The following is a 16,301-nucleotide window of genomic DNA, read 5'->3' on the forward strand; positions in this document are numbered from 1 at the left end:
TTAGAATGCTATTATGGTGATCCCATCCAGTATTGTGGAGGATTCAAGGACTAAAATGAAATCGAGGAAGTTATGTCTAAAGCTTAGACATGCTAATGTTTTTATCACTATCATCTCCAACTGAGGTTGCTGATTATCAACTCACTTGGCAAGAATAGCAAAATCAACACATTTTAACACTTTGATTTATAAGAACTACTGCCCTTAAAGAATATACTCAGACAGCGGCGGCTAGGGCTTAAGCCCATGGAGGTGGATGCGAGCACTGTGGAGGAGTTTGTAGAGTTCATCGAAGACATAGATGGGGCAGAGGGCTGCGAATTTTACCTTGATGATGGTAGAGTGGCGGTACATGATGTTCTCCAGGAGTTCTCGGCTGTCTTTATCAGTGTGAAGCGCTATGAGCAAGGCAGGGTCAGGTGGAGACGTCTACAGGCAGGGGAAGACGGCCTGAGCAGGTCTACATATGTGCCTGGATCTTCTCATACTATTCGGGCAACGAAGGCTCCTACACGTAAGTAGCGTTGCCTGGATCTGCCGGCCTGGTGTGGTTTTCGCAACTTTGTGGTCTTTGGATCTGTGTTCTTTCTGGGCTGTGCGTTATTTAGGAGTGCTTCTCGTTTCGCCCTTTTTTTGCCTCGTCGCGCCTCTTGCCCCCTGGCTATGCCGAGTACTGACAAGTTTATATTTCTGTTTCAGCGACCCTGCCGATAACCCTTCAAGCTGCGCCAGGTAAGCAATTGCTGAGCAAAACCACTTCTTGGCTGGAACTTGGCGTTTACTTGTCGTGGTGCTAGTGCCTGGTCTCTGTGTGTTTGTGAAGCCCTTCGGCTGTTGCCTTTGTTGGTGCGGTGTGTTTTTTTTGCTGTGCAGCTTGTAGAACGTGTTGCCTGGATTTTTCTGCATCTGCGGCTCTTCGTACGTACGGGGTTATGCTTTGGTGTTTAATGTGTTGGTGTACTGTGGCTATTTCTACTACTGACACATTTGTGTTGTTGTAGTGTCGAGGTTGCTGGATGTATACACAAAACAACTGGAGGATGCAAGGTTTCTTCGCGGGATGCCGGCGAGGAGGGTGCCAGGCTGCAAATTGCCTCTTGTGGACAACGGTGCGCAGCCGTATTTACATGCGGACTTGGGAGATTATTTTACTTTGGTCGGAAGGGACGAGACGATTCAGCATCTTATGGCAGCCGCTGCACGGGTCTTTGCAACTTTTATGAACACGACGGCCAGTGCCTCGGATATTGAACGAAAAGAGTTCATGTTGATGGTCATCGGATTTCCTGGCGCAGGTAAAACAACTGTCGGGTCATGCCTTTCAGCTCTCCTCAGAGAAGCGTGGTTGAGGGGCACAGAAACAGGGGCTATAGATGCCATTCTCGAGGACCAGCTTGGTTCTGGTAGGCTTGTCACTCAGTTCAAGGAAATGGTGAATAATGTGTTGGAGACCGGGAAACACCTTCGAATGTATCATTCCCTTGAGACGACAAGGACTGGGGGTGCACTTCTGCTTGAGAACGGCCTGGAAGGCGCACAGGTTTTGGCCCTTCGGTCCTTGCATGCAGCACTTTGTCCAATGAATACGACTGCATATGGTGATTTTCTCAAGGAGTTGGATGGCATATTTCCGGGCCTGAGGAATGTGCTGGCTTTCGGAGATGTGGTCGACTTCATTCGAACTGGTCTTAAGGTTCCTGCCGACAAGCGAATTTTCCTATCTTGGTTTTTTGATGAAGTCAATAAGGCTCGACCTCAGCGAGGTCGCCCAGCTGCATCGTCCTGGATTCATGAAGCTTTCTCGGCCTACGTTCAACATATCAAAGGTAACCGAGGTGGCTTGACGTTTCCTGTACTTACAGCAGCAACGACCCGATTTTCTGGGGCCACAATGCGTTACACGTCTACGGAGAATGCTACGAGTATTTTTATCCCTATCAGGCCTTTGAAAGAGGAGGAAGTGGAACATATAACGAAAATTTTCTTTTCAAGACTAGGAGATACTCTCGACATGGAGAAACCATTTGAGTTGAAGGACGGACTAAGGAAGCTGATAAAGTTAGCAGGAGGTAATCCTAGGATGCTTGATCACCTGTTGAGAGGGTTGATGCCCGAGCACCCTCATCTCGAAGCTTTGAAGTTCTACGAGAAGGTTTGTTCGGCTCTTTTTTGTCTTTTTTCTTGATGTGATGAGAAGTTTTTTTATGTTTGTTACAGGTGGATCAAGATCTCACCCAAGCCGATCTGTGCAAAACAATAACGAATGCGTGGAAACGTATTAAGGGCAGTTATTATCTTCACTACCTTCATGACAGCAACTATTTGTTAGTGCTACGAGCCCTTTATGTTGCGCTGCTGGGGACCCTTATCAATCGGGACGACCTAGTATGGCCAGGCATTTACAGTGATAAGTGGGGATTTTTAGAGTCTTGCGGTTTAGTTGGACTCTTACGCAACGAGGTACTTTTCTGGTATTTCAGAAGTTTATGTGAGTGCTTATGTGGGGTTAATTTACAGGAGGAGCCGCCTCCCCATAAGCAGGTAAAATTATCGAAACAGGAAGACACAAAGAATGGAATGCGCGCTTTTTCCATCATGTTCTCTCCACTCCTTATATACCATCTTGTCGAGAACCTACATGTGGCGGAGCTGCGACATTTATGGCCTCCTATACTGGATTCTAATCCCAAGGTTAAGGAGGTATCAGACCTCATGTGCATTGTCTTCATGATATACATGGGTAAGCTTTTTCATGATCGCGAGAAGGACACGGTGTTCGAGTTCACACTCAAAGACATTCTCCCCTCAAATTTCCGCGTTCCTGCACGTATGCAAGCTTTGAAGTTCCGGTTGCCAGCTGGTGCAAGGTTTGGACCTCCGAAACGTCAGCCTCATCAGATTCATGAAGCAGAGGCATTTCAAGCCTTTTTAAATGACAACAAGAAGCAATTCTATTGGGTTGGTATTGGCAACCATGGACCTGATAGCTTCATCCATCTAAAGCTAGTGGTTGTGGAGGATACGTTGGATGATTTTTTTATATTTCTTGAGAGTAAGCACAGGGAATGTTATGAAGGCCAACAAGCAAGATGGGAACAAGATTTTCTGAAGAAAACATGGAGGATAGAGCAATGGATAGAAGGTATTTAATTTTATTTGTGGGTGGTTAAATGTGTGTCTTTTCAGATGGGGAGTACGCTGTCATTTTTATGACAGACCAAGCATTGCATAACGTGATTCGGAAAGTAAAAAAGCAGGATAAGATGGTTGTTCCGAAGGTGGATACATGCTATTACGGGTATCCGCAGCAGAGTCCATTTGGTACGTTTTTTTATGCTTTTCTTTTTGTTAGAATTGGTTTTTATGTTTTTATGTTGTATGTGTAGGTTTATTTAGTGCCGTGAGGCACACATCAATGCTAGCAGCTGCAAGTTGGAGTTGGAGAGGAAAACAAACGAGAGAACCTTTTGATCCAACCTACGAACCTAGTGGTAATCCACGGGGTGCTGAGCGAAGAACACCACCAAGAACACGCTCTAAAACCCGAGGACAGGTTGGAAGAACACGCTCTAAAACCCCAGGACAGGTTGGAAGAACACGCTCTAAAACCCGAGGACAGGTTGGAAGAACACGCTCTAAAACCCAAGGACAGGTTGGAAGAACACGCTCTAAAGGTGCCACGAAGCGAAAAAGGTAACCAGGAGGTTTGACAAGCACCATCAATGGTTTGCACAAAGTATTAATGTGTGCAATTGTCCTGTATAGAAAGAGATATGTATCTTAACCTTAATGGGCGTGAATATCTTTTACCAATACTCACTATATCATTTTTAAGTGTTGTGCTGAATGTGTGGTGAGTGCTCACACACCACAAAAAAGTTTTTGTGGTGCATGAGCATTCGAGCCCATGCTCTTTTGGAATATTGTAGTTGATACTATATTCACATGCATTGTGATGAGAGATGGGTCTGAAATTAGACAATACATGGGGTATGATAGTGAGTGTAAATCCCAGCTCCCTCATGCCCACATCAACAGTATAATCAAAGCATTTTGCCACTTTATGAAAGAGAATTTTCTGTTAGCTACACACATCAGAATTTTTGTAGCCATTGCCAATGCTTAGTGGTAGCAGGGCCTTGGTTTAATGTATTTTTAATAGCTCTTAGAACAACATGTATAACTTATAGCAGAGAGAAATCAGTCTACTCCAATTTCAATATTGGATCATTTGTGCTACCTAGGGAGGGGGAATAGTCAAACTCACCTTGATTCCACCACATACGAGGTGAGCTCCTCCAATAATGTAGAAGCACGAAGTCAGTGAGAGTATTAGAGTTTTAGACAAAGATCTAAAGACCCAATGAGCTCTTTAATCTGATGCAAATGCAAATCTCACCCACAAGTCTCTTCACACTAGAATTTTAAGAAATCCTGTTCATTGGAAACTTTTTCCAACCAAGAAAAGGTGGCACCTTGTTCTTAACCCGCAAAATACATTTGGGTTTGTAGCTGTCTTCCACCTGCTTCAATCTAATGTCTCTACCAACACTGAGGCCAGGAGGTGATGTGCTATGCCAATTCCATTGCATTGCACTACAACCAAGTGAGAATCTCGCTAGCTGTGAGAGAAACAAACAATGATTACTTCACAAAATTCCTTGGGGATGTCCTATTGCTAGTAGCCAACCATGAAGTAAAACAAAGCCTTCCAAAACACTCTAAAGCTTATTAAAACTGAATGCAATTTTACTGGCACTCATAATCTTCTCATTAATCACTAATATCATTTTTAAAACACTTTTGAAGACTTTTAAATGCTTCAGAAAAGGGGTGAAGCCCAACCCAACCCTTCTTTATTATTGCCCTCCTTTTTATAGTTGGCTCTCCCAATGATTTCTTCTAGTTCTCTATTGAGTGTAGACTTCAAGGAATATCCATGCATCTCCACATCACATCCTAAATGTAATGTCGATCAAAACATGATTTCCATTGTTTCCAGGGTTTGGATGGCATAGCTATGCCACATGCCACCACCTAGGATGCAATCCTACTTCTTTAGGTTTTGCCCAAGCTCATACTTCTTAGCTAATGCTCCCACATTCATTGTTAACAAGTGAATCTTATCCTTGTTTGATCTCTAGGGCCAATCCCAACTGTCCTTAACAACATCTAAACTTTTGAGGTAGACCCAATAGCACCTTCTTAAAGCTTCTCCACCATCTCTCCCTTAGCTAAAATAGAAAATTCTTATATCTACTGCTTTGTGGGAATCTCTAAACCTATCCTAGATTCCTTTTGTTTCAACATCCCTTTGCCACTTGCTCAATAGGTGATTCCATCCTACACTTGCTCCTTGGTTGTCTTCTCAAGCTCAAGCAATGCCTCTGCATCCTCTGAGATGTCCTCATCCTTGTCTTTTAGCTTGCTAATGGTGTCCTCTGAGTCATCACCTAGGTCCAGCTCCTCCCTAGTGAACTCCTCAAATTTCTACTTAGACTCCTCTTCTCCTATCGCTTCCTTCCATAAGATCTTAATTTCCTAGTGCAAAGTCTTTTGTTGCAACTTTTTCCTTGAGGATCTAGTTGACACGATTGCCTCAATCAGCTTCCCTATTGTCCAAAGCTGCCACACCATAAGCTCCTATAATATAGAGCTCTCCTCCACAATTTAATGTTTTTTTGGAATCTTTATTAGTGTGTTTTCATATTGGGTGTTGAACTCCATAATTTGTTATTCAAATTCTAACTTTTGTTGTCCCTGTGCCTTTACTAAATGTTGTATGATATAGTAAGCAATTTCAACCTGTTGTGATGCACTCTTTTTATCAGCCATTTTAGATGGCTTTATCTGAGGGCAGTGTATTAGAGTAGAATGATACTCAACATCAGGCATATGAGAGCTTTTTACTCTAATGTCTATGCCAACATCTTCACTAACAAAGGAAAAACGATGCTTTGAGTGGACTATCTTCATATCACTAATAGAAGCTCGAGAAGTGTACTCCATAGATATGCTGTGGAGCACTTCCTCAATTGCAGTTACCATTATTTAGGCGGGTGGAGTCAATTTTCTCTTCATCCTATCATGTAATATCTCAATAGAAAGCCTTGTTCCCATGTAACCACTTGAGGACCTCGTATACACCCCAACTGTGAATCTCTCCGAAAGTAAGCACTAGAGTTGGCATTTCTCTGAAGCAGGGAAAGGGAAGATGAGTCTATATGAAGTCTATTAAATTTAATATGCACTATAAAGCAATCTTCAAAAGTGTTCCAATTTGAGGAGATATTAAAAAGTAATAAAATGACAAGAAAAATAGAAACCAACTTAAAAAGAGTGATGTCCCCATTGGAACATCCTAACTTTTACCACCTTAACTATGACTCAAGTTGAGGTAAGCAACTTGTGTCTGCATAGCCACCTTCACGCCATCATATTTAAATTTTATTTACCTTTGCCTTGTGCTTTTCTTTAAAGGATGCAGGTTGCCATTATTTGCACAACTCCTTAAACACTGATTGAAACTTTGGCTTGATAAGATGGTAGTGTTAGTTTAGGCTCTGAACCTAATAGAACTCACAAGTCCTTTCATGACCTTCCAATGGTTAACTAGTTCTAAAAATTGCTTGGACACCATTCTAGTTTGCACTAGCCCTATCTACCATGAAATAACAAAATTTTATAGGCTTCCAGTCCGCTTTAGCATAATATCAAAAAGGGACTTCCAAAATATTTCCTGGGTTGTTTGGTTTTTTACTTTAAACTTTATTGTTGCAATTGTCAAGTTACAATATAGCCTATGAAAAAACAAATATTACAACCATTTCAATATACTGAGAATAAAAATTACCTTGGATACATGTGAGCTCCCATAGTTGTCCAACCTAATACACGCTCCATATGGTCAAAATGTACCCCTACATTGTAGAGATTCACACATCCAATTTTTTATCCTAAACAATATAATGTAGAAAATATATATTTTTGTAATGTACAAATATACCTCCTCAAACTAGTAGCAAGTTGTACTCCTCGTAGTAAATTCTATAGGCTAACCTTATTTAGTTAAGTCTTTGGTAGCCTAGATTAAGTAGGGTGTTTGCAATAAAACCCTTAAAGACGATCTTTTAAACATGCTTTAGAGTTGCAGATAAGTTTCTCATAGTTTCTTTCTGCACAACATCTTTGAAATAGTTGAAAGAACTTTTTTGTATCCTTTCTTGTATTGGATGCATATATATGTCAACATATACTACAACTCTTCTAGCCATTCCATCCCATGGAAGAATGTTAGGACCCTATCCCTTACATCTTAAGCCAACTAGCTAAAAGGGTGATCACTTGATTGTAGGGCCCTTTCTTTATCCTATTATTCTGATCTATCCTCCCCTTGTCAAAGAATGATCATCTACAATCATATTTAGGCCATCCTCTAGTCACCATGGTCCTTCTTTTAGGGTTTACCAAACCTTGGTTCTCCCTCTAGATCCACTATGTTAAATATTCCTTTTGAATATTCTTGCCCTACTCATCAGCCACAAGAATAGAACTGGGCTCCCATACCAATGTTAGGATCCTATCCCTTACATCCTAAGCCAATTTGCTAAAGGGGGGATCACTTGATTGCAGGGCCCTTTCTTTATCTTATTCTCTTTACCTTGTACCTAACAAAAAAAGTACATCCTAGCCTTGCTGATAGCACAACATAGAGGAGCATATTTGCAAAATTGACATTTGAATCTAACAGTAATGGTATCACAGGTAGGATGATTGATTGTAAACCCTTGAAAAATATAGAACTTTTTCTGCGATCTTGATTGCATACTTCATCCATGCAATCTAAATGCTCACCACAATAAACTATAGATACCATACCTTCAAAATGTTGAAAATGTGTGGTTTTAATCTTGCATCAATTATGGACATTCTGCTTGGTTTCCATCCCCTTCTGTTTAAAACTTATGTTGTTAACAAGAAGTGGTAGCTCAAAAAAAATATTGCCGTTGTAGGAGGATGGAAGTTTGCTCATGAATCTATACAAAAACAAGCACTTGTCAACTGAGACATGCGAAAACTGGAAAGCATTGTTAATGGCTTTGAATATTGTTGAAGATGGAGCTAGTGAATTTGACATTGATACTAGCATGGCTTCTCCACTTAAACTAAAAGAAGAGGAGAGGATGACGACTGACTCTTGCTTTACATTCACTTTTGCTAGAGTGCATCTTGGCACTTTGATTTGAGATCCAAAAACTCGAATCTCTTTCGATTTAGAATTTTACAAATTTTATTACTGTTTACCCTCACCCACACCGGAAAGAAGAAACCTTGAGCATGCAACTATACCGGTGTCATTGTGAATCACAACCTCTAACAAAATAGAGCCAAGACGAAAATCAAAACGCCAACATAAAAAACTTTTGAAAACAATACTTTGAGAAAATAAAAGAGGTGGGTGATCTCGAAAATGTAAAAAAAACCTCTCCATCCTTCATAATAGTTTTTGGAGTTCTCTCTCTCTTTATACTATTTGTAAAAATCTATAGTGAAATATAAATTGAAATTCAAGGAGAGCAATATGAAGAATGTTAATAGCATACAAAATGAATTTAAATTCTATAACAAATTTAATATATGCAAGTGTGATAGTTTTAATGTTACTATAATCTATTATAATGTCTGATGCATGTTTGCACATAGATCCAAAGAAGGATTTTCAACACGTGAAGTTTGATAATTAATAATGATATCAGTAATGACATTTGAGTATAATGTGGCAATCCAAGAGGTCTGAACTAACTAATAGCACATGTGATGTGTCAAGTTTGTTAAATCTTAAGTGCTAGGTGATGATAAATTTTATCAAATCTTAAGTGCTAAGTAATGATAATTCTTCAATGATAGATTCAATTCTTACTATGACTTGAGTTTTATCCATAATTGTGAATACTACTCAATGATATTTAATGCATTTAGGATCTAATACAAAAAAAAATAAATTTCTGGATGAAAATTCATTCATTCATGTATTAGTATAGTACAATATATTTCAATATGCCTTATTTATAATCTTTAAAGTTCTTGTAATGATTTCAAAATATGTACAAAATATTGATGAAAATGCATCCTTTCTAGATAATTTGGAAAAAATAATATCATATCTCTAATAACAGAAATGTTGATAGGTGCTAGTTATATCATCATTAAAATATACAAAATAAAGAACCATAATTCACATATAATAATAATTATAAGATAAAATAAGATCAAAGATATTATGATAGCTGAGATTTAGGTTATTTGGAATGAACAGCCAGGATGAGAAATTGGTTAGGGTTAGGGCAGCCATCAGCCTTGAGTGAGATTGCGAGAGATCGGGCACGTAAGAGTGCAAAAGATTGAGCATGCTAGAGTGTGAGAGATTGAGAGATTGAGATCTCCAGTGCTGGTATCTTCCGAAACTTGAGAGACAGCCTCGTCCTCCTGGTGCCAAGGCCATGGCCGGATTGCCAGGGCGGGGCGCGATGGAGAGCTGAAAAGAAGAAACGAGTAAACAAACAAACTTCAAAGGAAAAGAGAGAACAAAAGCTTACCCGGAACATCCTTGGCGCGCCCTTGGAGCTCTCTTCCATCCTCGAGCAATCTAGCGGCCGCGAATTTCTTGGGGAGTGATGCTGCGAGCTTGCGATCGGCCTCACTGGATGTGATCTCGATGCGTTTGAGCACCGGGATCATGAAAAGAGGGCCATACATCCAAGGGCCTTGTACTTCATATTCTCAAGAACTTCCGAAGAAAAAGGCTACTTTGGTTTCAATTGAGGAGACAGTGATGACAGGGGCTTCAAAAGAACCAGCTCAACAATACGCTGACCAGATGCTGCACTACGAGCTGGAAAATGACGTTGGAAAAGATGCTGTAGAAGTTAGAACCGAGTCTGCTTGTAAGGAATAGTACAGTGGCGATGACAGGAGTACTCCTCAAGTGCTGAATAGTCAAGTGGACGATTGGACCAAAACAACTACAATCGTCGGTGAGAAGGAAGTTAACTCTTGAAACATTTAATCCAGGTGACCAGAACATTCGGGAGCCTGTTTCCTAAAGAAGAAAGAAGTCACGAAGGTTTGCCGCTTTAACATGCTTGCTTTCTTTCTCACTCGCATTACCGGAGGAACTTTTAGACGACTATAAACAAGGTTAAAATTGACTGGAGTGCTCTATGGAGTACGAAGTCAAGGCAAGTTCTGTTTGTAAGCCAGCATTTCTTCTATTTGGTCTTCTAAATTCTTCTATGCTTGCTGATTGCAGATAGTTGAAATGAAAATGATGATGCTAAACATGAAATCTCAGTATCGGCAGCAGATGACAACTACCGGAAAAGGCCATATCAATCAATGTGAAACTTCTACAGCTGCCAATGATGAAAGAGCTTTCCTTGGTTACAAGCAACCAAGCGAAACAAAACGTTGATTTTCTGAAGAAGCAAATGCAAAAGCTAGGATAAAGAAAACTTGAGTAGGGAGCTCTTTTCTATAATATCTTTTTCTTATATTATATTGTTTAAAATAAAATTTTGGATATGTGAATATCGAGAGGGGAAGTTGCAATAAAAAATTGACTCCATCCTTCAATTGAAATAAACTTGTCCATACAAGTTTATCCACGGAAGTTTGTTTTTAAACTAAGTTGTGAATGAACAAGAGTGCCCCTTTATCTTGAAAATATCTACCATGGGCCTTGCCTTTAGTATAAATCTTGTCTCCTGAATGGACATGTTTGGGTCCAGTGACCTTGCAAATGCATGGGTACATTTTGACCATATGGAGTACGTATTAGGTTGGACAACTATGGGAGCTCATGTGTATGATCTAAAGTAATTTTTATTCTCATTATATTGAAATTGTTGTAATATTTGTGTTTTCATATGCTATATTGTAACTTGACAATTGTGACAGTAGAGTTTAAAGTACAAGACCAAACAACCCAAGAAATATTTTGGAAGTCCCTTTCGGATATTGTCCTAAAGCAGACTGATAAGCTTACAAACTTTCGCAGTTTCATGATAGATGGGGCTAGTGTAAATTGGAATGGTGTTCGAGCAATTTTTGGGAATGGTCAATTATTGGAAGGTTATGAGAGTTCCATTGGGCTCAAATCCTAAACTAACACTGCCACTTTATCTAGCCAAAGTTTCAATTAATGTTTAAGGAGTTGTGTAAACAGTGATAGATTGCACATTCTAAAGAAGAGCATAAGGTAAAAGCAAATAAGATTTGAATGTGATGGTGTAAATATGGCCATACGGATATAAATTGTTTATTACAACTTGAGTCATGGTTAGGGTGGTGGGAAGTTAAGATGTTCCAGTAGGGACATCACTCTTTTTAAGTTGGTTTCTATTTTTTCTTCTCATTTTATTGCCTTTTAATATTGCCTTTTCCATTAGTGGAGTACTCCCTGAGCTTCTATTGGTTATATGAAGATTGTTCGCTTAAAGTGTTGTTTTCCTTTTGCTGGTGAAGATGTTGGTAATAAAAATACTTTTTCTGCAAACATCTTATTTTTTGTTTTAACAAATATCCCTATTATGGCATGTAATAAATATTTAAATTGTTAGAACAAGAAGTGCTCTTTAGAACATTTTTATCTATATAATATGTATGGAGGTATGAAATTATTAAATTCATAACCTTATTTAAAGTTTTTAATGTTTGTATTAAACTACAATTGAAATTTGAGCTCAACTTATGAGCTCAACTCTTCAACTTGTGAGTTCAAATATAGTCCACACTCTATAAAATCTATAACATGGATATAAACATGGTTGGAACTTAGTGTGTTTTATGATTTAGATAAGTTTAAGGTGCAAATGGTGCAAAGCTATTTTGAGTACACTTTTGGAATATTTACAAAGTCTAATAAATGGTCAGCTCTTGTTTTGGGTTTAATTTTGTGTTTATCATCAACTTTTAGAATGCTATTATGGTGATCCCATCCAGTATTGTGGAGGATTCAAGGACTAAAATGAAATCGAGGAAGTTATGTCTAAAGCTTAGACATGCTAATGTTTTTATCACTATCATCTCCAACTGAGGTTGCTGATTATCAACTCACTTGGCAAGAATAGCAAAATCAACACATTTTAACACTTTGATTTATAAGAACTACTGCCCTTAAAGAATATACTCAGACAGCGGCGGCTAGGGCTTAAGCCCATGGAGGTGGATGCGAGCACTGTGGAGGAGTTTGTAGAGTTCATCGAAGACATAGATGGGGCAGAGGGCTGCGAATTTTACCTTGATGATGGTAGAGTGGCGGTACATGATGTTCTCCAGGAGTTCTCGGCTGTCTTTATCAGTGTGAAGCGCTATGAGCAAGGCAGGGTCAGGTGGAGACGTCTACAGGCAGGGGAAGACGGCCTGAGCAGGTCTACATATGTGCCTGGATCTTCTCATACTATTCGGGCAACGAAGGCTCCTACACGTAAGTAGCGTTGCCTGGATCTGCCGGCCTGGTGTGGTTTTCGCAACTTTGTGGTCTTTGGATCTGTGTTCTTTCTGGGCTGTGCGTTATTTAGGAGTGCTTCTCGTTTCGCCCTTTTTTTGCCTCGTCGCGCCTCTTGCCCCCTGGCTATGCCGAGTACTGACAAGTTTATATTTCTGTTTCAGCGACCCTGCCGATAACCCTTCAAGCTGCGCCAGGTAAGCAATTGCTGAGCAAAACCACTTCTTGGCTGGAACTTGGCGTTTACTTGTCGTGGTGCTAGTGCCTGGTCTCTGTGTGTTTGTGAAGCCCTTCGGCTGTTGCCTTTGTTGGTGCGGTGTGTTTTTTTTGCTGTGTAGCTTGTAGAACGTGTTGCCTGGATTTTTCTGCATCTGCGGCTCTTCGTACGTACGGGGTTATGCTTTGGTGTTTAATGTGTTGGTGTACTGTGGCTATTTCTACTACTGACACATTTGTGTTGTTGTAGTGTCGAGGTTGCTGGATGTATACACAAAACAACTGGAGGATGCAAGGTTTCTTCGCGGGATGCCGGCGAGGAGGGTGCCAGGCTGCAAATTGCCTCTTGTGGACAACGGTGCGCAGCCGTATTTACATGCGGACTTGGGAGATTATTTTACTTTGGTCGGAAGGGACGAGACGATTCAGCATCTTATGGCAGCCGCTGCACGGGTCTTTGCAACTTTTATGAACACGACGGCCAGTGCCTCGGATATTGAACGAAAAGAGTTCATGTTGATGGTCATCGGATTTCCTGGCGCAGGTAAAACAACTGTCGGGTCATGCCTTTCAGCTCTCCTCAGAGAAGCGTGGTTGAGGGGCACAGAAACAGGGGCTATAGATGCCATTCTCGAGGACCAGCTTGGTTCTGGTAGGCTTGTCACTCAGTTCAAGGAAATGGTGAATAATGTGTTGGAGACCGGGAAACACCTTCGAATGTATCATTCCCTTGAGACGACAAGGACTGGGGGTGCACTTCTGCTTGAGAACGGCCTGGAAGGCGCACAGGTTTTGGCCCTTCGGTCCTTGCATGCAGCACTTTGTCCAATGAATACGACTGCATATGGTGATTTTCTCAAGGAGTTGGATGGCATATTTCCGGGCCTGAGGAATGTGCTGGCTTTCGGAGATGTGGTCGACTTCATTCGAACTGGTCTTAAGGTTCCTGCCGACAAGCGAATTTTCCTATCTTGGTTTTTTGATGAAGTCAATAAGGCTCGACCTCAGCGAGGTCGCCCAGCTGCATCGTCCTGGATTCATGAAGCTTTCTCGGCCTACGTTCAACATATCAAAGGTAACCGAGGTGGCTTGACGTTTCCTGTACTTACAGCAGCAACGACCCGATTTTCTGGGGCCACAATGCGTTACACGTCTACGGAGAATGCTACGAGTATTTTTATCCCTATCAGGCCTTTGAAAGAGGAGGAAGTGGAACATATAACGAAAATCTTCTTTTCAAGACTAGGAGATACTCTCGACATGGAGAAACCATTTGAGTTGAAGGACGGACTAAGGAAGCTGATAAAGTTAGCAGGAGGTAATCCTAGGATGCTTGATCACCTGTTGAGAGGGTTGATGCCCGAGCACCCTCATCTCGAAGCTTTGAAGTTCTACGAGAAGGTTTGTTCGGCTCTTTTTTGTCTTTTTTCTTGATGTGATGAGAAGTTTTTTTATGTTTGTTACAGGTGGATCAAGATCTCACCCAAGCCGATCTGTGCAAAACAATAACGAATGCGTGGAAACGTATTAAGGGCAGTTATTATCTTCACTACCTTCATGACAGCAACTATTTGTTAGTGCTACGAGCTCTTTATGTTGCGCTGCTGGGGACCCTTATCAATCGGGACGACCTAGTATGGCCAGGCATTTACAGTGATAAGTGGGGATTTTTAGAGTCTTGCGGTTTAGTTGGACTCTTACGCAACGAGGTACTTTTCTGGTATTTCAGAAGTTTATGTGAGTGCTTATGTGGGGTTAATTTACAGGAGGAGCCGCCTCCCCATAAGCAGGTAAAATTATCGAAACAGGAAGACACAAAGAATGGAATGCGCGCTTTTTCCATCATGTTCTCTCCACTCCTTATATACCATCTTGTCGAGAACCTACATGTGGCGGAGCTGCGACATTTATGGCCTCCTATACTGGATTCTAATCCCAAGGTTAAGGAGGTATCAGACCTCATGTGCATTGTCTTCATGATATACATGGGTAAGCTTTTTCATGATCGCGAGAAGGACACGGTGTTCGAGTTCACACTCAAAGACATTCTCCCCTCAAATTTCCGCGTTCCTGCACGTATGCAAGCTTTGAAGTTCCGGTTGCCAGCTGGTGCAAGGTTTGGACCTCCGAAACGTCAGCCTCATCAGATTCATGAAGCAGAGGCATTTCAAGCCTTTTTAAATGACAACAAGAAGCAATTCTATTGGGTTGGTATTGGCAACCATGGACCTGATAGCTTCATCCATCTAAAGCTAGTGGTTGTGGAGGATACGTTGGATGATTTTTTTATATTTCTTGAGAGTAAGCACAGGGAATGTTATGAAGGCCAACAAGCAAGATGGGAACAAGATTTTCTGAAGAAAACATGGAGGATAGAGCAATGGATAGAAGGTATTTAATTTTATTTGTGGGTGGTTAAATGTGTGTCTTTTCAGATGGGGAGTACGCTGTCATTTTTATGACAGACCAAGCATTGCATAACGTGATTCGGAAAGTAAAAAAGCAGGATAAGATGGTTGTTCCGAAGGTGGATACATGCTATTACGGGTATCCGCAGCAGAGTCCATTTGGTACGTTTTTTTATGCTTTTCTTTTTGTTAGAATTGGTTTTTATGTTTTTATGTTGTATGTGTAGGTTTATTTAGTGCCGTGAGGCACACATCAATGCTAGCAGCTGCAAGTTGGAGTTGGAGAGGAAAACAAACGAGAGAACCTTTTGATCCAACCTACGAACCTAGTGGTAATCCACGGGGTGCTGAGCGAAGAACACCACCAAGAACACGCTCTAAAACCCGAGGACAGGTTGGAAGAACACGCTCTAAAACCCCAGGACAGGTTGGAAGAACACGCTCTAAAACCCGAGGACAGGTTGGAAGAACACGCTCTAAAACCCAAGGACAGGTTGGAAGAACACGCTCTAAAGGTGCCACGAAGCGAAAAAGGTAACCAGGAGGTTTGACAAGCACCATCAATGGTTTGCACAAAGTATTAATGTGTGCAATTGTCCTGTATAGAAAGAGATATGTATCTTAACCTTAATGGGCGTGAATATCTTTTACCAATACTCACTATATCATTTTTAAGTGTTGTGCTGAATGTGTGGTGAGTGCTCACACACCACAAAAAAGTTTTTGTGGTGCATGAGCATTCGAGCCCATGCTCTTTTGGAATATTGTAGTTGATACTATATTCACATGCATTGTGATGAGAGATGGGTCTGAAATTAGACAATACATGGGGTATGATAGTGAGTGTAAATCCCAGCTCCCTCATGCCCACATCAACAGTATAATCAAAGCATTTTGCCACTTTATGAAAGAGAATTTTCTGTTAGCTACACACATCAGAATTTTTGTAGCCATTGCCAATGCTTAGTGGTAGCAGGGCCTTGGTTTAATGTATTTTTAATAGCTCTTAGAACAACATGTATAACTTATAGCAGAGAGAAATCAGTCTACTCCAATTTCAATATTGGATCATTTGTGCTACCTAGGGAGGGGGAATAGTCAAACTCACCTTGATTTCACCACATACGAGGTGAGCTCCTCCAATAATGTAGAAGCACGAAGTCAGTGAGAGT

The 16,301-nt window shown here is 40.8% G+C and overlaps 1 protein-coding gene across 3 annotated transcripts; it reads left to right on the forward strand.

The window, feature by feature from the left end:
• The first annotated feature begins 201 nt into the window (after positions 1-201).
• Positions 202-15,804, forward strand: LOC112347174. Of its 3 annotated transcripts, XM_024677576.1 has the most exons (8): positions 202-514; positions 700-732; positions 1,002-2,152; positions 2,218-2,460; positions 2,518-3,142; positions 3,187-3,321; positions 3,387-3,609; positions 15,514-15,804. In XM_024677576.1, the coding sequence occupies exons 1-8, from the start codon at positions 247-249 to the stop codon at positions 15,665-15,667; spliced, it is 2,832 nt and encodes a 943-aa protein (XP_024533344.1). In that variant the 5' UTR covers positions 202-246; the 3' UTR covers positions 15,668-15,804. The 3 variants fall into 3 exon arrangements, with proteins under 3 accessions (XP_024533344.1, XP_024533345.1, XP_024533346.1); XM_024677577.1 differs by lacking the exons at positions 202-514; positions 700-732; positions 1,002-2,152; ... (2 more) ...; positions 3,187-3,321; positions 3,387-3,609 and adding exons at positions 12,172-12,484; positions 12,670-12,702; positions 12,972-14,122; ... (1 more) ...; positions 14,488-15,112; positions 15,157-15,291 and having other exon boundaries at positions 15,357-15,804; XM_024677578.1 differs by lacking the exons at positions 202-514; positions 700-732; positions 1,002-2,152; ... (2 more) ...; positions 3,187-3,321; positions 3,387-3,609 and adding exons at positions 12,172-12,484; positions 12,972-14,122; positions 14,188-14,430; positions 14,488-15,112; positions 15,157-15,291 and having other exon boundaries at positions 15,357-15,804.
• The last annotated feature ends 497 nt before the right edge of the window (positions 15,805-16,301 follow it).

The sequence above is a fragment of the Selaginella moellendorffii genome, unplaced genomic scaffold (genome assembly GCF_000143415.4).
Source record: "Selaginella moellendorffii unplaced genomic scaffold, v1.0 SELMOscaffold_20, whole genome shotgun sequence".
NCBI lineage: Eukaryota > Viridiplantae > Streptophyta > Lycopodiopsida > Selaginellales > Selaginellaceae > Selaginella > Selaginella moellendorffii.